General features: G+C 39.9%; 1 protein-coding gene across 1 annotated transcript in view; it reads right to left on the minus strand.

The window, feature by feature from the left end:
* Nucleotides 1-3241: 3241 nt before the first annotated feature.
* Nucleotides 3242-26401, minus strand: part of KPNA1 (karyopherin subunit alpha 1) — a 50811-nt gene continuing 27651 nt past the window's right edge. The window contains exons 8-14 of the mRNA XM_038130445.1: nucleotides 25040-25139; nucleotides 24308-24471; nucleotides 23092-23170; nucleotides 20761-20886; nucleotides 8093-8220; nucleotides 7170-7348; nucleotides 3242-6258 (exon numbers count right to left, since the gene is read on the minus strand). Of these exons, the coding sequence (XP_037986373.1) occupies nucleotides 6071-6258; nucleotides 7170-7348; nucleotides 8093-8220; nucleotides 20761-20886; nucleotides 23092-23170; nucleotides 24308-24471; nucleotides 25040-25139 (964 nt within the window). The 3' untranslated portion in view covers nucleotides 3242-6070. The remainder of the gene's footprint in view (nucleotides 6259-7169; nucleotides 7349-8092; nucleotides 8221-20760; nucleotides 20887-23091; nucleotides 23171-24307; nucleotides 24472-25039; nucleotides 25140-26401) is intronic.

The raw sequence follows: 26401 nt of genomic DNA on the forward strand, positions 1-26401 counted from the left end.
CGCACTACTCATGTTGAAGAGCCCACAGCAACCAGGGGAAGTATTTTCCTTCCTCCTTTCACTTCATCTGGAAAGAAATGTAGATCGGAAGTGTCAGGACTGCTCAAAATGTTAATGCCCAGCACTGCCCTGCTGCCTGGCCCTGGGAACTCCAAAACCAAGAGACCAATCAGCTTAACAAAATTAGTTTGTGAACTTTCTCAGAGGGAGAGGGAGATTATTTTTGTTGTACCCCTAAAAATCAGCAGTACTGCTAAATAGTTAAAAGCCCTACAAAAAATGCAGGGTAAATCTTCACTAGCTGCTGCAGTTCCATCTATGAATTGCATTTCTGAGTACCACAGTGAGATGTAACCTATCAGAAAAGCTGTGTAGTCAATTCCATCACAGAAGTCACAACCTTGAGATGATACAGTGGCCTGTCATCAGATTCGCTGGATGGAAATTATCATAAGTACACTGTCAATAAAGCAGAGCAGTATTGCACAGATTTGTCCACTTAATTAGCACTGAATGCAAGCCATATTTAATTTCACTGCAGGTATGTGAACAGATTTTCCGTGACAATTCTGGTTCTTCGCCACACCAGTAGGCACACGGGTGGGAACCAAAACAAAATCTTGCCCAATTACATGCCTGTGGTCATGTATGTACTACATGACACCAAAAAAGAGAACGTGCATTTCAGGTTTCCATGAAGAAAAACTTGTGATTTATGCTTGGTGATGGCAAAGCTTAAAACTGTGCATCTCAAAAATATCACCCTTTCGACACACCTCTGAGTGCACTCTGTGAACAGAATTGGCAGGTACCTCTGCTAGTTTTGGAAATAAAACTATTTGGACTCATCCAGCTGGTAAAGTACTTCAAATAAAAATATGCAAAACACCACTTCAAAAGCAACACTTCAGAGCAGCAATAGTAAGCAGTTTTTAATTTTACTTAAATTTCTATAAGCTTTATGCCATTTACTCAAAAACTGAAGTCTGGTCCAGTGGTTTGACAAAAGCTCCACATATCCTTCTATCACCCTGGTCTCTCCACCACTTCAAAATCTGGCATAAAGACTCCGCATCACTGCCCAACTTTGTGTTTTCTCTCAGCTTCTGCACAGGCTCAAGTCTCAAACCAAAGCCCAAGAAAATGGGCTTTGTGTGGTCTCCAGCTTGCTCCCAACCTCTGTACTGTTTTCTTTGCAAGTAGCTGGGTACTATAAAATTATGTAAATCTTTCTCAGCGAGGCAATGAAAGGAACCACCTCTTTCCTGGTGCGATGGCTTCCAAGAAGCACTTCTGAACAGGGACAGTCACAAAACGAGCACGTTTCTGGCCAAAGCAGCCAGTCCAGCTGACAGGAGAACTTAACACCTCTCAGATCACCGAGAGCTCACAGCTTCAGCCCAAAGCCTTTCAACAGTGCACAATGGAAGGAACACACCAAGCCTGAAATGGTACCTCATTTTCTTTCTCCCCTTTGGCTTGGTCTGTAACACCATTCCCATTTATCCAGAAGAGTCCAGTTTATCAATCCTATACCATGTGTCTTATTGCTGTACCTGGTCCAGAGGCAACTGAAGCTTCCTAATGCAGCAATCACCAGACAACTCCAACACTGCATCACTGGAACGTGCAGGAGCCACAGCAGGACATGGCCATAGCAGTACACAAAGAGGTCTGGCTTACTTTTCTACCAAGACTCAGGCACCTGAAGAAAGACCTTCAAGTCTAAAATGGGCATGGGAGACTACCAATATTGTGCCAATTTCCAGAATAAAAAAAAAAATCATGCTGGAAGAGATGGGGATTTACTTTAAGCTGACATAGAGATCAAAGTGCACAGAGGTAAGATGCTGTTCTGGAAGTCCCCAGAGAAGCAGAGGAACACTGTCACATGTAGGACCATGTGGTGCAATCTAGTTCTTCAATAGTCTTGGGTGCTGATGGTAAAAAAAAAAAAAAAAAAAAAAGCAGGTCCAAGAACACATAGGTCCAGGGTCATTGTCTTCCTCCTTCTAACATTAGGCAAAGGGTCTTCAACCACCTGTGTTTGGTTGGCATCAAGGAACAAACAGCAATTTAGGAACAGGCTGAAGTCTCTAGGCAGCAGCTCCCCCAAATGATTGTGTGATACCTTCCCAGGAGCCCCAAGTGCTGGCCCTGGGTTAGTTACTCAGCTTTCAGTAACCTGCTCCATCATCCTTTGTACTCTCCTGAATCCAAGACACTGACCTTGTCTGCCATGTTCCACTGGGAACTTTACCAACAGAAAGAATGATGGCTCCTGTTTGCTGCCCAAACAAAACCACAACTTTAGTGGCATTGCAGATCTGTGTGCTGGATTGCTAGATAGCAATTCCAGGAAGTCCTGCATCTTCCTTTCTCTAACACCCAGTTTAAAGCAGACATTGTTAAAACCTCAGTGGAGTGCTTCCCCCTCATTCCTGATGTTTAAAAAAAAATGCAATAAACTCTCATTACCAGGCTGTGGGGCTTTTGGAAGACACTTAGATCACATCTCCACAAGCAGACAGAAACCAATGTGTGTATTTTAATTTTGAAGAAGATATGAGACACTTTTCTAGTGTTACATGCTGCCTGACAGAGCTAAGAGAAGAACACAAGAACTCCAACAACTCCCTCACCTACCCTCTATATGAGACCATGCTGCCTCTTACTTAGACACAAAACAACAACAGACCATTCAAAACACAGCGTGACCTTCACAAAAGTGGCAGCTAGAGGCATTCTCTGAGATGGTCCCTATCTGAGCACATCCTTCAGGAGAGCAGAGAATACTGGTTTCATTGCTTCTAGCAGGGGACACAGCCAACAGAACTGTGTTAGGAAGCAGTGTTCAAGCAATATGATATAATGATCCTCATACTTTCACTGGCACTTTCCTCTAAAGCAGAGTCCTCCATCTGTATCCAGAATGTTACTTATTAGATGGGTAACATTCCACTACACGTTTGGCTCTGTTAAAACACAAGTAGTTTACTTGCCCTTAGCTTACCAAGTAATTCTGGTCAGTCTGTATCAGTGAGCTTTTCCTTTTATAATTCACAAGTCTGATCTCCCTTCTGTACCCATTTAATGTGCAGCCTTTGTTAGAAGTAGATTTTGTTTCTTTTCAACCTATTAATAAGGCTAAGTAAAGCAACACCAAGAACTGGTTGCTGGAAGATCCTGATGGAAATACACTCAATTAAGCACCATTTAAAATTACATTGAGACCTATGAGTTAGCCGCATTTTAATCCATTTAATGTGTGCCATGTTGATTCTTGTATTGGTGTGGTTTTCACTCAAAATATTATGCAGTACCAATCAAATGCCTTACACAATCTAAGTATTTAGGACAACAATATTACTTGCGTCAACCAGGCCTGTCACTTCAAACAAACATACCAAGTTTAAAGATTTATACTTATCTGCTCTGAATTCACATATCCACGGCAAAAGTAACAAATACTGGCCAGGCTCCTTACACAGGAAGGCACACCAGTCAGCTTAAATGGACTCTTTTTTAATTCACTCATTTAGAGGCAATTGTCATTACTTTCTTGGGGGGGGCAGGGGAGGGAAACGCCAATGCACCACATTGTTTTCACTAGCCTGGAAGAGAAAACACTTATATATATAGATATATAGGTATGTATATATATACACACACTTCATGCGTGTGTGTATATATATGTGTGTGTGTATATATGTATATATACACACTAGTGTATATATACACAGAATATACATATATGAATATACAGAATATATGCACACACACTTTGCTCAGATTTGTTTACAAAATATGTAGCATTTTTATACCATCCAATAAGAGGTACATGGTTTTAAACAAATCTTATAGAAATGACATGTTATTGGAAATTTACACGTAAAAAAATCCAGCACAAAAAAATCCAAAAGCTAAAACAAGATTTTGCTACTAATCAGTGCTTCTATCACCCTTCAAGAAAAGAGAAACACAGTTATTTATATGTGATGTAAAGGCAACATTGAGGGTTTTTTTTTTCTTTTTTAAATTAACCACCAAATTTAACCCCCTAAAATTACAAAGAATTGAAGTCCATTTACAGATCAAGTGCAGTAAACTAAATGTTCCTTCAGCACAAAGCAGCACTAGAGAAAATAACTGGGAGAGGGAAAGTGGAGGCCAACTGGCTTAGCTAGGGAGGCAGCAGGTGGCTTCTGCAGTGGCCACACAGGTCAGAGTCTCCATCCTGAAGCAGAGACAGAAGACTTTATTTAAATAATGGTCACACAGAGCTGATGTTCAGGCCTTTGCCTAGCTTCTTTCAGCAGTATGACAAGTGACTTATGTGTTTTTATAACTCTGTATCCAATGGGCTGGTTTTGCTTTTGCAGTGGCTTATCACTGAGAGGAGTCATGAGGATCTTGAAGACAGTTCTGCCACAAACATTTACCACAGGTACGTGACGCTGCAGTTGCCAGCGGCGATTTTGAAATGTTTACACTGGACAAATGTGTGTTCCAAGCATCCAAAATGGCTTGAAAGAACATAGCCTGATGCAGGGGGGAGCAGATGGCCTAGGGAATCCATTGCATTCTCCAAAATGGAACTGCCGCTTTCAATCAGGCGGCATCTCCCCCAGTTGTGTGAAGTTTGGCGCCAGTGTCAGCTGAACTCAGTGAGGAGTGGCTGGCCTTTGCATCAGAGGTCTGTGATCCAAGCAGGTTGCAGAGCCAAGAACATGCTGCTAGCAGAAGGGCAGTCTCCAGCTGCGTGCGGCAGCTGCCATGCAGTCAACGATGCCTTACAGATGTCACCTGGAGGAACCATGCGTTCCATGCTAATTCACCTGAAGTCTCATCAACAGCGAAAGGGAAAAGTGAAATGAGAAGGCCAGGTGGATCCAGATGTAATAGTACTATCCTGCAAATGTAGTGTCATTTTAGTTAAATAAGGGCCTTGACCAGGAGGACTATATTCCATCAGGTGAGCTGGAGAGGAAGCTCTTGTCTCGTGAAAATGAAAAGGAGATCTAACACTCCTTGTGCCAAGTTTTACAAATTAAGAATTCTGTATTCAGAAGTTAACTTTTCAGAAGACAAATCTGTTCAAGTCACACTGTGTAAAAATGTAAAGAGGCAGAGAGGAACTTTTCAGCCATAACTAGAATACCAGGGACCAGACTCTGGAGCATGGAGCCAGAAAGGGCTTGATCTTTAAGGAAGGCCCGGCTGGATCATACTGTGCTGGCAAGCAGAAGTGGGGGCAGTTTCTCCGTTCTAGAAGCTGTTTTGGAAAGTTATTTCTGGGGAGGTGTTAAGAGTGACCTATTCACAGGTTCTTTTTTTGTGGATGGAGAGGAAAAACTGGAAAGGTATACAAATCTCCACAGTGGTCTGCAATCCAGCTTGGGAGCTCAGTGTTGAGACGGGACGGGGCCAGATGTGTTCAGTATTCCTAAGAACCACAAAACATGTCCATTGCAGCCTGCTGTTGCAGGGGACAGAGAACTTACTCCATTGTTTGTAACATGTTCCTCATGCCAATAACCCCAGCTGGCACATACAGCAAGGGAGACAGAACTCGTGTGAAGGTTTAACGCATCTCTCGCAGCCGTCCAAAGAGGCATCCAGGGGAGAACATGAGGGATGAATTCAGCTACGTTCTCAGAAAGGCTGAATGTCTCCCTGGACTGCAGGCACACTCTGCAGCAAATACAAGAGAAAGGCAGCCTTCTCTTGGATGCCAGGGGTGGGGGGCCAAGTGGAGGAGGAATTACTTTCCTGTAATAGGAACAGGGAATATCTCAAAGTATAGAAAGGTGCCTCAACTCCACAAAGATGACAGTGGAGAGACTCAGAATCTAGAGGAGAAGGGTGATTCTGGCGACCCCTTGCCAAGGAGGGGGCATCCTGCCACAGAGAGCCAAAAGTTTTCCAGACGTATGTAAGAGCATGTGCACAAGGCAAGCGAATGAGCGCAAACAGGGTTATGGAAAACATTGAGAGAATCACTCCACGGGTGGCTTGTGGCTCGACAACAGGATTGGCTAGGTAGAGGAGCACACAGCACAGGGGCACCTCAAAGCTGGAAGCCTTCCATGGGAGCCTCACACTGCTGGAAGATGTATTGCTGCTGGTTGATATCCACTTGTGGGGCAATGCTGCTGTCTTCATCCTCTGTTCCAAAGTAGTGCTCAATCAGATCAAAGGCCTTCTGATAAATCTCTTGATTCTCATGGCTCTGGAGGAATTCGATCTTGTCCAGGCCTGCAGAGAAAAGCAGTACATAAAAGTTAAAGCTCAGTCAAAGGACACAACCACAATAATTTTCTGTTCCATTATTCTCTCCCACCTTCAGAAAGAACAGGCACCTCTATTGAGACCTGTACCCAACTCATATTCTCCAGAACCAAGGAAAGCCAGTTTGAACGACAGAGATCTCTGTAACTGTGTTATGTCTTTCCTACTTTCTGTCTGCCTTTACCCTTTCACTCAAAAATTAAATCAACAAGCTTGAATGAGTAAAGAACAAGGCCTCAAATTCAAAGACTTTTTCTTGAAGAGACTTTTAGGACCGTGTTTCCTAAAAGCATGCTTACAGTGCTTTCTTTATGAAGACTGTGACTACAGAATCACCTATGTGTAAGCTGAAATAAACTTCTGATAATCATCTAGTCCAACCTGCAGCCCATCCCAGCAGTACTAACCAACACCAGATAAGATCTGATGTGTCTGGACAAGTATTCCAAAACTTCCAAGGATGGAGACTCCATTTCCTAATCTGTATAATATATATGTATACAATGCAGTTAAACTCAGGCAACCAGTTTTTGGGCAGGCATTAAAGCACATGGGCAAACTCAAGCCTTGAAGTCAGATACAAAGAAAAATAATACAGCAAGGAATGATGCTATAATGAAATTCAAATATTAGCCATTCTAGTAAATCTCTACTGCTGGGAACTGTGTGAATCAAGGAAAGAAGATCTGCACATTCTGTCTCCAATCTATACACAGACAAAGATAATGTAGAAGATGGAGTACCCTGGAGATTTATCAAAGAATAGATTATTTTCAGTAACAGTGATAAGTGAACTAAGAGAACTGGGCCTGCTGAGACTCCAATGAGTTTGTGACCATTTCAGTATCCCTTGATTTCCCCAGGTGTTTTGCTCATACCATACGCCTCTTCAATAAGAGCGCAGTAAGGATTAATGCCACTGCCGCTGCGTTTGGATTCCTGCTCTCCAAGCCTCAGGATGTTCTCCAGCCCATTCAGAGCTACTTGCACAATCTTGGAGTCCATTACTGTAAGGAGGTCACAGAGCGGCTTGATGCATCCCAGTTCTACTAAATACCTGAAAAATATCACATGGAGCCCAGTAAATTGTCTGCAAAATTATAATTGGTGTACCCATTTAAGCACTTAGTATGAAGGTCAAACAAATCAAAATAATCAGATAAAGTTATCAACTTGACTGGAAAAATGAAAGAAATTAAATACATCTATTTCTATCCAGTCAATTCTGCTGAAACAATGAAAATGACTTTAAAATCCTTTCTCTGTCTCACTCTCTCCATATAGCTCTGAAATAATAATTTGTTTTTTGTACCATAAACTGTATTTCTACAATGGTAACTTCTAAATATTTTCTATAAAGAGCAATTATATTAATTTAACATGCTTGTAAAGTTGGGTTTTTTTAATACAAAACTGCATATAAGCATAATGTACTGATATAAGCGAAACAGGAGAAACAATGCACGTGACGCCATTGTTCAAGGGGCTGAGCTATTCCTCTCCAGACTGTTACTGCACTCTGTTCTACTCTACACCCCTCAGAAGTTCGTTTAAAAGCTGCATTTAGTTTTTTTCCACATAAGACAAATGGTTCAATTATGTAAATAAGTATTACAGCTGAAATACTTTTATGATTTCTCCCTGAAGGAATGAAAGACTCATTCATAACAAGGACATGGTCTCTCTGTTAACAGCACTGAAAGCACAGTGAAAGCTTTTTCAGTTTCCAGGCTGAGAGTTTGTTTTCTTGCACAAACACTAACTCAGCCTATTGCATTGAAAGATTTAAACCACTTCGTACTTGATCTGTTCGGCAGAGCCTCCCGATGTTGCATTTGTGATTGCCCAAGCAGCTTCCTTCCTTGTCCGGAACTCAGCCGTTTGCAAAATATTTATAAGAGCTGGGAAGATATGGGCGTCTATGACTGTCTGCAAAAACAAATGACATGGCAGGGTCATAATAAAAATTAGAAATAACTTCTTTGTCCTGAGACAGTTAATGTCCATGTCCAGCATAACATATTAAACAATGAAATGTCACTTTATCAAACATCAAAACTGACAAATCAGTTTTCAGCTTTATATTCAAAACCTCAGTTATTGTTGTGGTCTGTTCTTATTCTAAATTCATTCAAAAACACATTCAGACTCAAGTGACTGTCATATCTAATGAATTACTTAATCATACCCTGACAGCAAAAGAATGCCATAGTTCCCTTATTTTTCCAGGTAGTAAACCTCTCAGCTATTAAGTCAGTAAACCATGAAGTCATTAAGATCCCTTAACTTCATAGGCCTGTGTGCCATAATACATTTCCAGTGCACAAGACAACAGAGCAAAGCTGTTCATGTAAGAACTGCTCAAAACAAGCAACCACCTGATGAAAAGACAAAGCACTCATGGTTTGGCAGTAGGGCTCTCTGCTTAGCTCAACAAAGTGAGAGAAGCCACATGAACATTGGGACAGCAGCTGAAAGTTTCTGGTAACTCCTTCTGAAAACAGCCTTTTGCAATAAGATGAAAATTAAACCAGTTTTTTTACATACCTATGACAAGGATTTGAAACACTTTGATAAGGATCATTCAAACAAGCAAGATCTCAGGATTACTTTTTTAATCTACCACTTTACAAGCATAAATCACCACAGAACTAACAAAGGGAAATCCAAAGAAAGCCAAAAAGATCCTTTGCACAGAGTTCTGCAGAAGAAAACAGATTATATACAGCAAAAAGCTACAGTCAATTCACAGTGTGAATGGCTAACCTTGTAAAAGTAAAACAATAGTTTGATATTTCTTTTATCCTTCCTGTTTGTCTGGGCATCCACACTGCCTCTACTTTGTAAATCCATACAGCCTCTCAGTTGTACCAACAGGCCCACGAACACTGTCTCCTATTCCAAAGAATCCACACTTCTGATACAGCAATCTGGGGTCCTCAAGGAAAACCATTATCTCCATCATGCCATGTTGTACAACATTTGTACATTGCCAAGAATATTTGAAAAAGTATCCTTAACTGAAATTTTAGAACATGACTGCTGAAAGTGATAGGTCATAAACAGGAGCCAGCTATTTAAAAAAGTTGAAAAAGATAAAAGGAAGTATCTTAAAAAGAGATGCATTTTACCCCCTCATATATTTTACTGCAAAACCCCCAATTAATTTGTGAAATTATCACTGTAGGGTATTTGGAACGTGAGAGCATATGCTTCATTATGGATATCAGATCAAGGACCTTTCCAGCTCAAAGGCAGATACTAATAACAGGAAAGAAATAAATAAAACACACAGTGACACAAACCCAACTGACAAGGGATAAGGAAACAAACACAAGGAAGGAAAGGTTCCAGTCACTAATTAACAGGTCATTAAGAAACTACAGGCAGAGAGCCAGCCTGAACTTTGTAGCTGATGACAAGTGCAACTGTGCAAAACTTAATAACAAATCTTTTCTTAACTATTTTACTATGTAACCACTCTCTCTGTCCCACCGGAGCACTGTAAAGATTAGGTGCTAGCAACTGAGCACGACTCACTTTGGGCCAGGAACTGGACCAAACCTCAGGACAATCCCTTGTGCTGAGGGGCCAGCAGCTACAGTGGGTGGGGGTGTCTCAGCAGCAAAATGGGCCATGAAATCAGGTCCCATAAAACGTGAATTTGGGGTCAGCAACCGGTGTCAGGTTTTGGATAAAAGGTGAAGGAGCGGGTGAAGGTCTCGGCCTCAACCACTGGGGCAGGATCACAGCCCATAGGGCCCATGTGCCTGGATGCCAGCTACTAGAGGGACTGGAGCACAGTTTAATGAAGATATCAGCACCTCAGCGCTGCAAAGGGACTGCAGGTCACAGAACCCATTTGCCTGGGCACCTGCTGTGTGTGGTGGGGGAATTTATGTTATCCCCAAAAGCGGTGGTGGGTATGGAAGATCACAGTGTACTTAGATTGCTGGCAAATTGACTGGGCAGCAACTGGGAGAATCCAGGATCCAGGCATGGACAGAGAGTTTGTGCTGATATTCAATGGGTCTGCAAGCGTGGAGATGCCCAAGACAAACGTGTTCATGTGTTTGCCAGTGAGAATCAAGCTGAACCAGCCAGTGAGTAGAACCCAAGCATAGGGAGTCAAGAAAGCTCCTGATGCAGCCATGGACAGCAGCTGAACAGAGAACCCACACTGGGGCTTGAGATATCTGTAACTGTGCACCTAGAGAGTGAGAGCATAAGTGTTCTCACCAGTGAACTTCAGTTGTCATCAGATGGAGAGGAGAAGGGGATTTGTCAGTCTACACTTTGCTTTATGTGAGTCCAGAGAATTGTATAGACAAGGGTGTTGTTGAGGCAGAAGTCCTAAGAACAACAATGTGTTACAGGATGCCAAGCACTGCCTACTGAAAGATCTTGATACAGGTCTAGGATAGGGATATTTGAGGGCATTAGGTTTTTATTATTGTGGCAAAAAACAAATAAAAAATCTCATTATAACTTCTTAAATCCTCTCTCCAAAACAATCCTTTTACAGGAGATTCATTTCCTTAGAAAGTGTCTTCGCAAAACCAACTTGTATAATAAATACTAAAATCAGAGTATGTTACATGATAGTGCGCAAACACATCAGCACACCTTATCTGACAGGCAGTAACTAACACTTGAATCTTCTTATTGACAAAAAAAATGTTACCTTAAAATGTTTCAACTTAAAACTTGTAAAACAGTAAGACAATTTCACAATAAAGGGAACTAGCAACACGAGGTCAATTAAGTGGAAGAAACACAAAAGACTGTTACTGTTTTTCTTCAGGCTCAATCAACTTTGAACTCTGCTTCAGTGCTTGGATGCTTCAGTTCGGTGGGTAAAATTACTCTTCTTTAAGAGTGGAGAATTACACACTTGAACCTTCTCAGAAAGAACTGAATCCAGATCTCACATCTCTTGGATAAGTGCTCCTACTTCTATTTCTATTGCATAAAAGGCTACGGGGACCTTGCTTCGTTTCTGCTCTACAATGCAGTTGGCTATCTTTACCCAAGCAGAACAAGTTAAAGCACCACAATGAATCACAGCCTCTCATAAGGCGCTTCTCTGAAAGAGACTGACTCAAGAGAGATGATTACCAGTAGTATACTTTTATGGTTTCTACTGCCTGACAGGCAACATAAGCGTTGCCAGGTCACCCTAGCATGAGTCTTAGTGACAGGTTCTCAACTCTCCCTCTGTAACACTGCAAAGCTTTTCCACTAGCACCCTCTCAAACAGTTGAAACTCTCAGAGCTCAGATTTAAGAAAAAAACCCACATTAACTAAGTGAGAAAATGGTCTGCTTTAACCTTAATATTTTCACTAGATTTCAAAAGTCTAGTTAAGCTCAGCAAAGGAGGAAACAATAAAGTACCAATACAGAGTAAGTGCCAGGCAGCATCTATATTTACACCCTATGACTTGTAGCCTGCCAACAGCAGTTGCTCTTGAAAGCACACTAGAATGCCTAAGGATTCCCATCTCTATGATATTTTATGTAGGAACAACAGTTACTGTGGAAACAGGTCATGTTTCCCTTTCAGGTAAACTTCTTTCAAGTGATAAAATAGTAAATGCTAAAACAGAACTTGATGTAGTGGGGTTTTTGCTGTTGTTGTTCTTTTGGTTTCTTGTTTTCTAAGAAAAGTAAGCCTCAGGCAGAGCAAAACCCATAAGAACTGTGGCAGGATGAGGCACTTAAAACTTCTAAGGACTTAGATTGGCTTAATTCAAATTACTTTACTTTTTTAGCATCCCTATAATGTGTGTGCCTGAGACGGAAGTGTGCTGAAGACTAAAGAAGTGTAGTGTATAGAAAATGCTCAAGATAAGTACAGCTTTCAAACAAAAGGAACAGAGTTAAGGGATTTCTGTTCAACAAGAATCTGAAAAACATGAAAGAAATAAAAAGGTTTTAGGCTGCCACTACTAGGCATGGAGATGCTATCTACAAAATGTAGATAGCGTGTACATTTTTGCCCAATAGGCAATCCAAAGCCCATCCTATAATACATTAAACTAACACTGAAATTTTTGCCCAGCTGCATCCATAGGTATTCGTTGGAACTGAAGTCCATCTGGAGTTGTAATTACAAGTCTTTTGGAAAACCAAAACTGAATTTTAACTGAAATTTAATTTTAATTGATATATGAACTTTCAAATATAATTTGTAATACTCAGTACTTCAGCAAACCTGACCCTCACTTCTAAAGCGTCAACTCTATGTTTGGTTTGGGGTGGTTTTTTTAATAGTTGGTATCCCTGTGGTGTAGTCCTCTAGGAGGGTTGCCTGTCTCTTGGAAACACTGTCTTATTTTAATCAAGCTTCTTCACCTCACAGTATTGGATTTTTAAAGAGTGAAGCTAGATTACAAAAATGAATCTTCTAAGTATTATTACACCTGCATGGATGTTTAATCTAAATATGTTGCAGTTGTTGCTAGGGAGGTCTTCAGCCACAGTGTATTAAATTATATTTTGAGCCCTATGAGTATCTGCTTCTCCCCCTTTGGGTTCCCACACCTAAATCACTTGTGATATGCAAACACACACACACACACATTTAATGTGCACGTGCTGGCATCACATGTCTACATATCATTCATCACATAAATGTGAAAGCAAACAAGTCTTAGACTGTGATTTTTTTTTCCCTGCTCCTGCATTCTCTCATTACTTTTAACAAATCAAAATTACAGTCAACATATAATTGGCAGCTGCAAATACAGCCCTACTGCTATGATCTCCCGCTCCTGGCTGGAAATTTTAGTTCATAGAAGCTTCTCAGTGACTTCTTTTACAGTTACCTTGTTTATTTATGCAATTTACAACTGCTTCATAAATAACTTAGCAAATACTTGTAAGCTGAAACTACTTCACACAATGGCATGGGTACAAAGAACCCTGCCTTCCTGGAGTCAGAGAGGAAGCACTTCAGATCTCAGTTCTAATGAGCCTTTATGTTGTTGACACAGACACCTAAGCCTATCCTCAAGCAAACTTCTAGCCAGTTTACACAAAGCCATCTGGAAGAACCTACAGTATAATGAGCAGCACCTTGTTGAGCTCTCTCCTGCTTTTAGGATCAGTCAATTCTAAAAAAAAAAAAAAAAACAACAAAAAAAAAACAACCAAACAAAAAAACAAAGAAAGAAAAAAACAAACAGACCAACCAGCATCCCACATCCCAAAGGCAGTAACACACCACTGACTGCTGTGGTTTTCAGCCAGAATAAAGAAAATAAAGGTATTCTAGCTCTGCTTCCCACAATGTGGTATAAGGTATGCAGAAGCCTGAAAGCAGATTTTGTAATTAAACACAAAGTCAAACCTGAAAGATATGAATCTTTGACTTTCACTAGTCTGCAAACTAATATGACCTTGTCAGCAACGCCATATTTTGCTCTTAATGAATATACTTTTTAAAGTTCTACTACCACAAACAGCATGTTAAGATTCTTAGGTTACTTATGCAAACTATGACATAAATTAAACATACTTTATATTTAAGGTAACTTGATGCCTGTATAAACCACAGCTCTGTGTGAATCATGTAACTTCTTTTCCATGTCCCCAGCACTGCTTTTGGAGTGGTCCCCAGTGGTCCTTTTGGAGAAGAGCCTCTGACAAATCTAAGCTTGTAACTTTCACCACATTTTGTAAAAATGCATTTCATTCCAGAGTTCTTAAAACTGACACACAACATATCATTTGCTACATTTGCCCATGTCGCTCTTCTGCAAGGTTAAGAAACTCTAGAGGAGGAAAAACATGGCACAGATCCTCTGGCTACCATGCCTACCCATACTCAGACTTCCAGATGCTCTTGTGAAAATTTAAGGTATGTTAGAAAAGAAGTGAGAAGTTTCTTAACCTGTCAAGAGCAGAGAACTCCTATGATGTCGTCACTGTCAGACATGGAAGATTGTGTCTGATGTACTGCCCTCCATAGCTTTTCAATGGGTTGCGAAGTTAAGACACAGAACATTTTCTGAGGTATGTGATAGCCTTTCATACCCTTCAGAAGGGTCGACAGTCAGGATTAAGCTTCAGTTGTGCAGTTCTCCTTCTGACTCCCAGGAAGATGTAGTTCCCCTTCTCCCTGACTGGGGAAGCTATCCACTGAAGTACAGCAATGCTGTATACAAACTAGGAAATTAACAAACAAAAACTATACTTAGTGACAATCATGACTGCATCAGGATATACACATCCACCCCAAACCTTGAAAGCACAGAAATAAAGAGGGGAAAGACTGCTGCATTCCACCACACTTTTCTGTTGCCTAGGCACTGTTGATAACACACTCTGAAAGGCTTTCACTTCCACCTTTGGTGGGGAAAAAAACCCAAACCTCCTGTGCTTTAGTAAGAGCCACCAAAGAAAGTTCAGCACGCACTTTCACACATTTCATGCATTAATTTACATTGCCTTAACGCTAGAAAGAGTTTACTTTTTGTGTTGGAGTGCAAATCTAATAGTGATAGGCTGCTGCCTTATCTTTTGGCAGTGAAATGGCAGTGAAAGCCTTTGGAGTGTGCTACCAAACAGCATCGTAGGCAGTATGAAAGTGGAGATTTATATAAAAGTCCTTCCCTCTGACTTTATATTTCTATACTTTACAGTGGGTGGATGGAGGGAGTGTAACCCAATGCAATCTTAGACAACACTAAATATAGTTCTGTCTGTTAATGCTGGTTAGGTAAAATGCCTATTAAATTACTCAAAATATTTTAATGTCTTCGTGGTGTGCAGAAGGGATTGCTAGATTATGGCTTGAGCACTACCCAAAGTCCATAGCATTTTAACATCCCAGCTGTTCTGAAGCAACAATCCACTAGTTAGATCAGCTGGTAACTTGCAAAAATGTGGGTTACTGTGCCAGGCAGACGTGAAAAAAATTATCATATGCTGAAATCATTCTTGCCTGATTTCTGGCTAAAGATTGTGCATGTTCAAAATCCAGTAAACATCACAGAGAGCAGAACAGATCTGCTCCAGTCTATGACCTCTAGTAGTAACTACTGAGCAATTTACAGGGACTGGGAAGAAAGGAAAGTAAGCAATTTAATTGAGAGCTGCATCTAGTATCTTAGAATTCCTTCTGTAACGAAGACCAGTTCTCAAGAAGTAACGTTTTAATTCATCACAATGTGAAATTCATTTAGAGAAAGAAAAAAAAAAGCCTACCTCAACTCACAGATGAAACAGGTTCACCCATGAACTTAATTAAAACAAGTATTCATCCCAGATGGGAATTATCCTTTATCATCACAGCAATTAAAAACAGACTACACTTTTATTCTCCATTTTAGCATGCGACCATCTTCAAGAAACATTTACCAAACAGCATTTTTTAACTTCAGAAATCCTTTTTTTTAAGTGTTTTTCAGCTCAAATGTTTACAATGATTTTGACATTAAGTAAGAGTTGTCTGAAGTAATACCTCAAAGGCATTTTCTAAGAAATTCAGATTTATCAGCTCCGGAGCTGAAAGGAGGCTTCATCACACCTTGTATCTCACACAACATTCTCCAGGCTGAGACTGGAAACTAGAGAATCCAGGGTCTTTCTGGAACTTGTTACACATCTGTGATGGCACTTTTTTTCAACACAAGGTGATCATTGCAATCACACCTGCAATTGCCAATTTTACTTCCAAGAAACACTGACTTTGAGCTCTTCAATCAAGCATGTTGTTAGTATTCTCCACTGTGCTTTATTTCACAACTTTCTCTAATGAGCCATTTTCTGCAGTTCCAAAAATCAAGGCCTCATGATGGACAGGATTTGCAGTAAGTCATGATTAACAGGATAGTTATATCCTGCTCACAATCAGAAACACTGCTTTTATAATTTAATTTTTGTAACTGTCAGTACAGGGTATGCACTTAGGGCAGTCATTTTTTCACTACAAAGCAAGTGTGAGCTTGGAATCTGAAGGCAGATCGATTACTCTAAATGGGGCCTAAGGGACTCTTAAACAAAATACAGTTTTCACTTTTGAGAACATGCTTCTTACATTCTTTTTCCCTGGACTTGCATAATGCATCAACACACTCCCAGCCTTGTCTGTGACATATCCTCAGGCAGCTGCTTTTAAGCTGGATTCTTTTAAATCTACATGTATTCTGGTGATTTGTTTGATAGTTTTCTTCTTGATACAAGACTCCTGAGAAAGAGAGCTTCTATGCACATAAACACAATTATTCTTCTATGGAGAGTTAAAGGGCTTTTTTTGTACTTTTTAAAGAGTCACTGCTAGAAATGAAGGTGCAATACTAATGACTCAAAGCAATAATTCCCCTCTCCCTTCTGACCTCACCTTTTCAAGTCACCATGCAATTCTCATCTGTTCTCAACAGAAAGGCAGCTGATCTGTGATAAAATACTCCAAAATATTCAAAAACTACTAAACACACACATGCATAGACTAACGATTTTGTTCAGGTAGATTAGGCAAATTCTGTTTTAACAAAGGAGAGGTTATTTTATCCTTACTCACTTTCAAATAAAGATGTGATAACAGTTTAGAAGACCAAGGATTACCAGGGATACAGATAAGACTCTTCAGCTAAAGCCTCACTTGTGCCTGAGTAGTGAATACCAGGTGTATGAGTACTTTGCCAACAAGGACAGGCATCTACTCCTTCACTTGAAAACAGGACAATGTGGTACAGTGAGTACTTACAAAGAAGTTACAGAAGTGAATATACGACTGAAATAGCTTCTGGTGCACTAGAATTCAAGTTACCTCTAGGACTCTTCATAACTGTATCTTCAGTAGATCAAGAATATGAAAAATAGAGATCCCAAAGTTTTGACAAAATGCTCTAACAACAAACTACTTTCCACTGTCACTTCTGATATGTCTTTATGGAATGACTTGTATAGGTATCTGGCTTTTTAAAGCTCTTCTTAAGTTTGGAACATCCCTATACATTACATATCCTGAAGCAACCCTCCAACAGACTTGAAAAAACCCCAAACTTAAGACAATATATTTGGTTGTACTGTTCCTCAGAAAATACTATTAGACTTTCCAGAAAAAGCAGAAATGCCCTTCCAGAGAGAAAATACTGTATTTCAAATGTGGGTGTTGAAGAGATAAAGAGCAAAGAAAGAAGAAGAAACACAAGTTTTACCTTGGTACAAGGAGCAGTAACTACCTTCTGGGCACGGCTACTTGCACAGCAATTACAATTGCTGATATGGGAAAAAACCCCGTGGTACAGTTGCTGATTTTACACAGCACCCTTTGTTAGAAATTCAGCTAATCCACAGATTAACACACAAACCACAATAAAAGCAGAATCAAAATTCTTGGAGCTCTACCAAGGTTAGATTGAGTAACCATATCGTTCTCTGTATCTTACAAAAAACATGACCTCCAGCGGTAAAAACAAAATTCTGACCAGAGCAAATACCACTGCAGGGGGTTCCTTTCCTCACAATCCCACTTCCATCTTAGTCACATCTCTACCTCAAACAAGAACCTACAGAGCTTTCCACCTTTCTAAATTTTAGGGTTTTGTTTACTCATTTCCTAACAAAATTCTCTGAATGTTAGATGAGCACTCGCTCTCATTTTCAGGAATTTCAGGTATCTTAGCAAAGACTGAAGTACCCTTCACAAAGGTATTAACTTCATTTCCTATGCCTTCTGAGATGAAGCTCTCACTGAAGGTATTAAAGCTTTATTCTTGCCCCTTCAGCAGCTGAATGTTCTTTGTAAGGGAGAATGTAGACCAAAATGATTCCAAGTGTCACCTTCAAAGGCTATAATACACTTATTCCTCAGGAAAATTATGCAGCCTTTTCATAGTCTTGTGCAAGCTTTCTCCAAAAAGAGAAGTAACTCCACCCCATAGGTGAACAGAGTTAACCACTTCATGCTAATTCTGGTCATACAGAATGAGTAATCCAGAGTCATCATTTATAAGAGCAGCAATCAGTCTGCCTTCCAAAGAAAACAGAGGCAACAAGTGTGCCTTCGCTACTTTTGCCAATATATTAAGAGGTTTGGTTCATTTTCTGTGTAAACATTGTTTCTTCCAGGTTACTAATGTGTAAGACAAATATTTCCAGAGTCTAATATTTCTGACATTTATTGCCATTCCTCAAAGAATAAACGTCTCCAGCCAGACTTTCATTTACCCTCTGCAATCTCTGAAAATACTTTATGTATCCAATGAGGGAAAAAAGAATTGAAAAACATAACCTCAGAACTAAATTTGATTTACATGAGACTGTTATTGAACTGCCTTGATAGAAACACTTGTATTTATCAGATAAAGCCTGGTTTCAGGGCCAGGTTGGATAGGGCCATGGGCAACTCAATCTAGTGAATGGCATCCCTGCCCATGGCAGAGGGGCTGAAACTAGATGACCTTTAAGGACCCTTCCAAACCAAGCCTTCATGGTTTTATCACTCACTACAATCTCTTTTTCCAACACTTCTGCAAAAGAGAAGGAATGAGACAATGTTCTTTGTACTGGTTTGCATGGCAAGGTTTTGGCAGCAGTGGGGGGAGCTACAGGACCAGCTTCTGAGAGAAGCTGCCAGAAGCTTCTCCCCCTGTCTGACAGAGCCAATGCCAGCTGGCTCCAAGATGGACCTCCAACTGGCCAAGGCTGAGCCCAACAGAGACAGTAACAGCAGCCCTGTAATATCTCATTTAAGAAGGGGGAAAAATTATTGGGCAAAAGTAATTGCAGCCAGAGAAGAGAGGAGTGAGAATATGTGAGAGAATCAGCCCTGCAGACACCAAGGTTTGTGCAGAAGGAAGGGCAGGAGGTGCTCCAGGTGCCAGAGCACAGATTCACCTGCAGCCTGTGGTACAGATCACGGTGAAGCAAGATACTCTCCTGCAGCCCATGGAGGTCCATGGGGGAGCAGAGATAAACCTGCAGCCCATGGAGAACATCATGCTGAAGCAGGTGAATGCCTGATGGAGTCTGTGACCCCATGGGAAGCTCACACCGGCGTAGAGTCCTGGTAGGACTTGTGGCCCTTGGAGAGAGAAGCCCACACTGGAGCGGGTTTGCTGGTGGGACTGGTGACCCCAGAGGGAACGAATGCTGAGCAGTGAGTTTCTGAAGGACTGTCTGTCCTAGGAGGGACCCCATGCTGGAGCAGGCAAAGGACTTCCCTCCCTGAGGAGGAAGCAGCAGCAGAAAACAACCTGTGAAGAACTGATTGTATTTGGCACTGCCAAGGAGAGGAGGAAAAGAATCAGGGATAAAGTTAAGTCCTGAAAGGACAGAGGGGTGGGGGAAAGGTGCTTTCAAGATTAGCTTTATTTCTCATTATCCCACTCTGATTTTGATTGGTAATGAATTCTATAAATTTCTCAAGGTGAGTCTGGATTTGCCTATGACAGTAATCAGTGAGTGACCTCTCCCTGTCCTTAACCTCAACTCATGAAACTTCCCTTATATTTTCTCTCCCCTGACCAGCTGAGAAGAAGAGTCACAGAGCAGCTTTGGGGGACACCTGACATCCCACCAGGTCAAACCACATCCCCGAAAGACAAGCAAAAAATTCCCTAGTAAAGCTGTTCTTGAACAAAACTCGATATTCAAGGAAAACAAAACATATTGAGTTGCCTCTTCTTCTAGAAGAAGACTTCTCTAGCCAAAGACTTCTCTCTGAGGAAAATATATTCCATCTCTCATTTATACCACTTGGAGACAAGTCCTGGGAATTCTTCCTGATGGCTGACACTCAGTCCAGACTCAGAACAACGATTTGATCTTTTGGAGCCTAATTGTAATGACTGACGTAAGGGAGTGGGACTCATTTGTTCTGTATGCTACCACTTAATATGAAGGGATTACAACATTTAGTGTAATCAGAAAGGGCAAATCCCAGGACAACATGTCAGATAGCCTCCATTACTGTTCAGTTTTATAAACAGCAGATTTAAATTTAGCTAAGCACACATGCCTACAATGGGGCATTATAAGGCCCATTTATGGAAATTATAAAAGAATTATAAGGAAATATAAACAGAAATAAAGTACTTTCAAATGTATGTCTGTGTCCAATGGTGAAACCAAGAAATACGTGAAATTATTTGATTCTCAAAGTTTGCAGCCTATTCTTTTCATACTTGAGAATTTCTGTATCTTAGTGACTGTCAAAAGCACAAAGCAAATTATTTAAGACAAAATTTTCTTGAGCTTAGCTACATTTTGGTATTTTCTACCATGACTGTCTTCTCCCCCTTATAACGTGTAGAGGATTAGAAAATTAAATTATTTGAATTTAGAGATGACTGGGCCATTGAAATATTCTAATTACACACAGTAATATACTTCTTGTATGGAATTATATATCTGTGATAATGCATTCACATTAATATGCACTTGATGCACAAAAAAATCACCTGTGTTCCTTCTAGTCTGCAAGACAAAGATTACTGATCATAGCTGAAAAGCTTACCTGGATCTGGGCTTTGTTTCCAGCTGTTATATTAGATATTGTCCAGCATGCTTCCTTTTTGATAGATTCTTTTGGGCTGCTAAGCAAGTGCAGCAAACTCTGCAGAGCTGAGCAATTCAGAATTACCTGAATACAACAGGAAAAACAAACAGAACACACCATAGAAGGAATTTATGATAAAGAATCACAGGAACAAGGAATACAATGTTTTGAAAATATAAAAAACCATACCCCATTAGATGATCACAGAGGTTGCTTTAAAAAACCACTAAATTTACACAAAAAAACCAAACAGACAACAAAAACCCCAGCAAGAATTAAGAAATAAACATTTGCAGGAAAACTAAAGAGCAAAACTACCAAGTCTTTCAGTAAGAGATTACACCTTCATAATTATTTCAGTGTGATCTGAAAACAAGAATATACTAAGCACGTTATGACCAAACAAAAATAAAACTTATGGCATTTTCTTGTATTTTTGTACAATTGTAAGCACCAACTAGTTCTGTTTCCACATCTGCTGGCACTGTGGTGCAGAGTCTGACCAGTGTTGTATGCAGTGACATTATGAATGAACAATTCTTATTTAAAAAATTCCAAAAACTGCAAAAACTCTGCAATTTTACAGTGCAGAAAAATTGCAACAAAATTTCCTTTTCCTAAATTACCAATATACAACAGAAAACGCCCCAGAACTTGAATGTTACAAGACAGCACCCTTGATTATGTCATGTGTGATAGTGAAGGACTTTTCGACCGGTTAAAAGGACATAACAAGATTCAAAAAATGAAAAACAAACAATTATTTTTTCAATTAAATTCTAACTTCTAACAATGAAGCCAAAAACTGGGAAAGTATACCAAGAAACACAGTAGTTTTGCCTTGTGTGGCAAAAGAACTGCAAAAGCAGTTCTTCTTGGAAAGAACAGCGTGGTACAGAATTTTACAAGAAATACTCCAGTCAAGCTGAATCATGGTCATGACTTTTGATCATGGAATCTGAGGACTTAATTCCCTTGCCTGCATTGGTCCATAGTCTTAAAATCTTTATACTCCCCACTAAGATGAAAATAGCAAAGATGATGATTCAGGATTTTATCAGGTGTCTGCTGGGACAATTTTTTTTTTTCATGCATAATATGTATGGTTTTAGCCATGTTCAAGCACTGCCAATTGCTAACAGCTGAAAATGAAAGAAAAAGTAAAAGCAAGTTTGTGCCCCAAAGTTTTACAGAGAAGTTCTTGAAGAACTTGTACATTGCATTCACATTCAGAAATGTATCAGCTCTCAAAGCTGGGCTCTTCCTTCTGATTACTGATTTTTACATGCATCCTGTATCACTTTTTAGCATACAGCACAATCTGCAGGCAGGACTATCAAATTATCCTACCTATATGGTTTTGTAGAATTTTAGGAAAGCTCATGGTATGCTCCTCGGAAAAAATCATGCACAACAAAAACGTTTAAACTATTTTTAATTAAAATCTAAGATATATGCAGTATTTAATAACTTGTATTGCATGTGAATTAGTGATCCCTTGTGGTTTTATCTTTAACAAAATTAGGAAATCCCACCTCAATCATTCTTTATGACTGATCTGCGAAACAAATGCCACTGAAAAAAACACAACAATGCCTCTGCAATTCAGCTACACAAAATATATTGTGACAATCAAGAAATCATGTTATCTTCTTCCCAGGAATAAGATACTGAAACAATGCTCTGATGCTGCTAATTCATCTTTAACTCTGGTCTCAGAGTCACAGAACTACAGAAGCATCCCAGCGACAACCTAGTGCCTCTGAAGCACCAGGTTTCCTGCCTTCCAATTCCTACATTGGTGGAAATCACTGCCTCCTACCTATGCTTCTCCAAATAAATGTCCAGACACAGCCACACATCACCCAAAATATGACCGGACACTTGTTTTTCATCATAAATATGACATATTTTTCATCATATATATGATAGATTCATCACAGATTGGCAACAGCACTGAATGTGACAGGACTTTGACGGCACTACCAGCATACATCACTCAGCACAAAATTCAGCCTGAGAGACAGATTTGCTTTAAATAAACCAAAAACATCCCACCCTTGAGGGGTATTGCACAGCTGCCCAGAAGTCCCAGACACAGCTACCTAAGAGCCATCAACAATTCAGGACTGAACAGAAAAACGGAAAACCACCACACTTTGAAGCAATTAGTGCCATCAACCTTCACATTCAAACTTCAAAAGGACAAGAGGAGGTGCTTGTAAACAGGTTACCACAATTAACAGAAAGATGAACTGCAGTACAACACAAGAGAAAGTTTATCCATACCTGGGTCTGGATATCATCTCCTGTAACAATGTTTCCCACAGCTCGTAAGGCAGGAGATACAACTTTGTAGTCATTGTGCCTAAAATTGACATATAAAAATATAAGTATTAACCTTCCCAAAGCATCTCCAGCTTCATATTCTCAAGGAAGGAACGCCTATCAGCCAGAGGAAAACTTCCCCAACAAATCTGACTTTCACTATCTAAATAAAACAGTCTGATTTTAAACTAATTGCAAACCTTTCTAGGGTTTCTAAATATTTAGACCTTTAGATGTCATTCAGCAGCATAAAAATAAAACATTAAAAGAATAAAAGTACTTCAGAGTACTTCCAAGTATCCTTGGGAGGAAAAAGCAATTATCATTAACTACAAAATACACTTAATGTAGCATGCACAAAGGCCAAGAATGAGACAGAAGAAATGGGGATAGAAGTTGTGTGTTTAACCCATCAAACCCTGTTTATCATCTTCCATCATCATATGCATCCCTTCATCATCATTGTTAAATCAGAACTGGAATAGGAAAGGTGAAGTAAGGAATGTTTTTCTCAAATCAAAACTTCTTCATAAAAAGATACTTAGAGGCAATATGTTCCTTTCATTAATCCAGCAACACTTTTGCCCTAATGTTAGAGGCCTTAGTAGTCTTTTTGTTAACATCACTAAAAACCATTATTCCTTGTTCTTCGGCCATTGAATGGTCCATGTCCTGACCTTGAATCTGAAGCAATGGCTCTGAACAAGGCCAGTCACAGCTATACTTTGCTGACCAAAATGTGCATCTACTCTTCTACAGTACGGGTTGAGGAAATTATTAATATTTCAAGTCCCTGGTACTGTCAATTCTAGTAAATTGAACTATTTCTTATAGTTTTATCTTTGATATCCTTTAGGTAATTTCCTTGTTAGGTAACTATAATATGGACTTCAATGACACAAGGAAAATTCCAATGTGTATTATGGGTTTTACAAAAATGTAGCTGTTAGATGCAGGAAAAAAATCTCTTAAGAAACAGCAAAATTAGTCCAAGAAAAATTCCATTGCTTTTGTTACTCATGACAAATAGAGAACACTGAACAGACAGGTGAAATTAAAACTCAAATCTTGCTCTCTGGAAATCACAACATTTCAAGACCTATTGAATTAAACTCCTTATTGTTATAATCTTGATGTCAGGGAAAAGAGTAATGCTTGCTTGCAACAGATTTCTTACATCAGCAGTTCCACAAGTCTTCTGCAGACTCCTGCATCAATCACAGCCTGGATTTTATCATTGGGGCCATCAGACAAATAGGACAAGGCCCAGCAGGCATCAGCTAATACATCTGTATCATTGACAAACAGCAGCCAGGAAAGCACACTAAGACAAGGTGAAACCTGTAAGACATTAAGAGGAGATACATACAATTAAAATGGCCAAAAGACCTATTATTATATCAGCTCATTTAGTATGTCATTTTTGGATTAGGCGCTGGCATCTTAAGATTCAATACTCAGAAAATTTCAGACCTAGCTAGCACTTCTGTGCAGGACCATGGCTATACAAGCATGGAGAAGCATGTCTCCAGAAAAGCACCACGGCAGCTCCTCAGCCTCTACAGAACAACGTCTGCCAATGAAACTCAGACTTGTCCACTAAGACGTGCCAGGTGCTGCTCTACAGCAGCCAAGATGTGCAGAGTTTTGTTCTGCCATGGGACAGTCGTCTCCAGTACACAAACAGTAACAAAAAGGTACGAGGCAGCCATGTCAAAGCAGGGTTGTGAATGTCTGCCCAAAGGACTAAACAAAAAACCTCAAAAAACTTCATCTGGAAGACAGCCACCAAATATTTCAGAATTTCTCTGATGAAACATTCCTTCTGTTTAGTTTAAGTTTCACCACCTTAAACTAATAATTTGGTTACCACCACTTCACAACACATTTTCTTTCAAGCATCTCTTACCTTGGCAAAATCAGGAGGAGGATTTTTCCCTCTGCAGAGGTTGGACAGAGCCCATACAGCATTTCGGGTCATAGTGAGACGATTCTGTTTTGAAAGCAATCTAAAACAAACCAACAAAAAATTCCAACCCTTGCTTTTAAAAAAATCAAAGCCAGGCAATCCTGTTAACTGTGTGAACCATTAAATCAAACTCTTTTTAACATACACCAGGGCAAAATATGATCCTTTTTTTCTATGAAAACACATCCTAAAGAAAATCATCCTTGATGGCTACTAATACACATGCTAGACACAGGAACCTAGTATCCCAACAAGAACAGTAAACATTACACTAAATTTCACTCAAATGCTTAGATACTGATGTGGCAGATTAACAGTCAAAAGACGAGTAGGAATTGTGACAAAATTATTCTGAGGAGGACACGAAGATAGTTTTGAAGAGAACTCTCATAGTCAAACTGCATTTTTATGTCAGTCTCAGACTATGAGCCCCACTTTGGCCTAGGAAAATGCAGAAAGTCAAGACCTAGTTTTCCCACAAGCATAAGAATTCAGTTTCCTTTTCTCACAGCCATCTCCCACTCTTCCAATGTCTTTATAAGAATACAGGAGAATTCCCCTGCTGCAGAGTCTGCAAAGGACAGAGACTGAATAATTGTAATTTGGACATGACAACACAAGATGGTGTCGGTGTTTCAGCAATAATATGCTTCTTAAGCAGAGGATCATCAAGATAATTAGCAGGCTAGAGAAATGACACGCAGTGGGACGTCAGTGACCTGGATTTGTTCAGCCTTAGAAGGAGATGGTGCGAGAGGAGATACAACTGCTGGAGATACAGCAACACTTTAACAGGTGGATACAGAAAACAGGAAGGCAGATCCTTCTCAAAGGTGCATAATGACAGGACAAGAGGCACCATCAGGAGGCAAAACATAGAAAATTCTGATTAGGTATCAGAACACTGTGTTTCACCATGCCATGGTCAAATACTACAACAGGTTACCCCAGCTAGTTACAGAATCTACTTTTGATGTTCCAAATTTGACTGGTTAAGCAGTTGAGCAATCTAATCTGATCTCACCTGCTATGAAGAAAGGCTTTGACTAGATGACCTGCAAAGGTGCCTTTCAATTTAAATTATTATGTGACTCTAAAATAAGCTCAGACATCCACCCACACTATAGAATAAAATAGTTCCAGCTTAGCTGCTTCTAAAACATGTTTGCATTTTAGCTTCATTAAAAAAGTAGATCGGGACTCCCCTTCAAAAACTGTGATCAGTCCACAATAAAAGAAAACATTATTATTCTTCAAGGCAAAACCCAAATTTCAGTCATATCAGGCATTCAAGAAAAATTC

This window comes from Motacilla alba, chromosome 1 (genome assembly GCF_015832195.1).
Source record: "Motacilla alba alba isolate MOTALB_02 chromosome 1, Motacilla_alba_V1.0_pri, whole genome shotgun sequence".
NCBI classification, from domain to species: domain Eukaryota; kingdom Metazoa; phylum Chordata; class Aves; order Passeriformes; family Motacillidae; genus Motacilla; species Motacilla alba.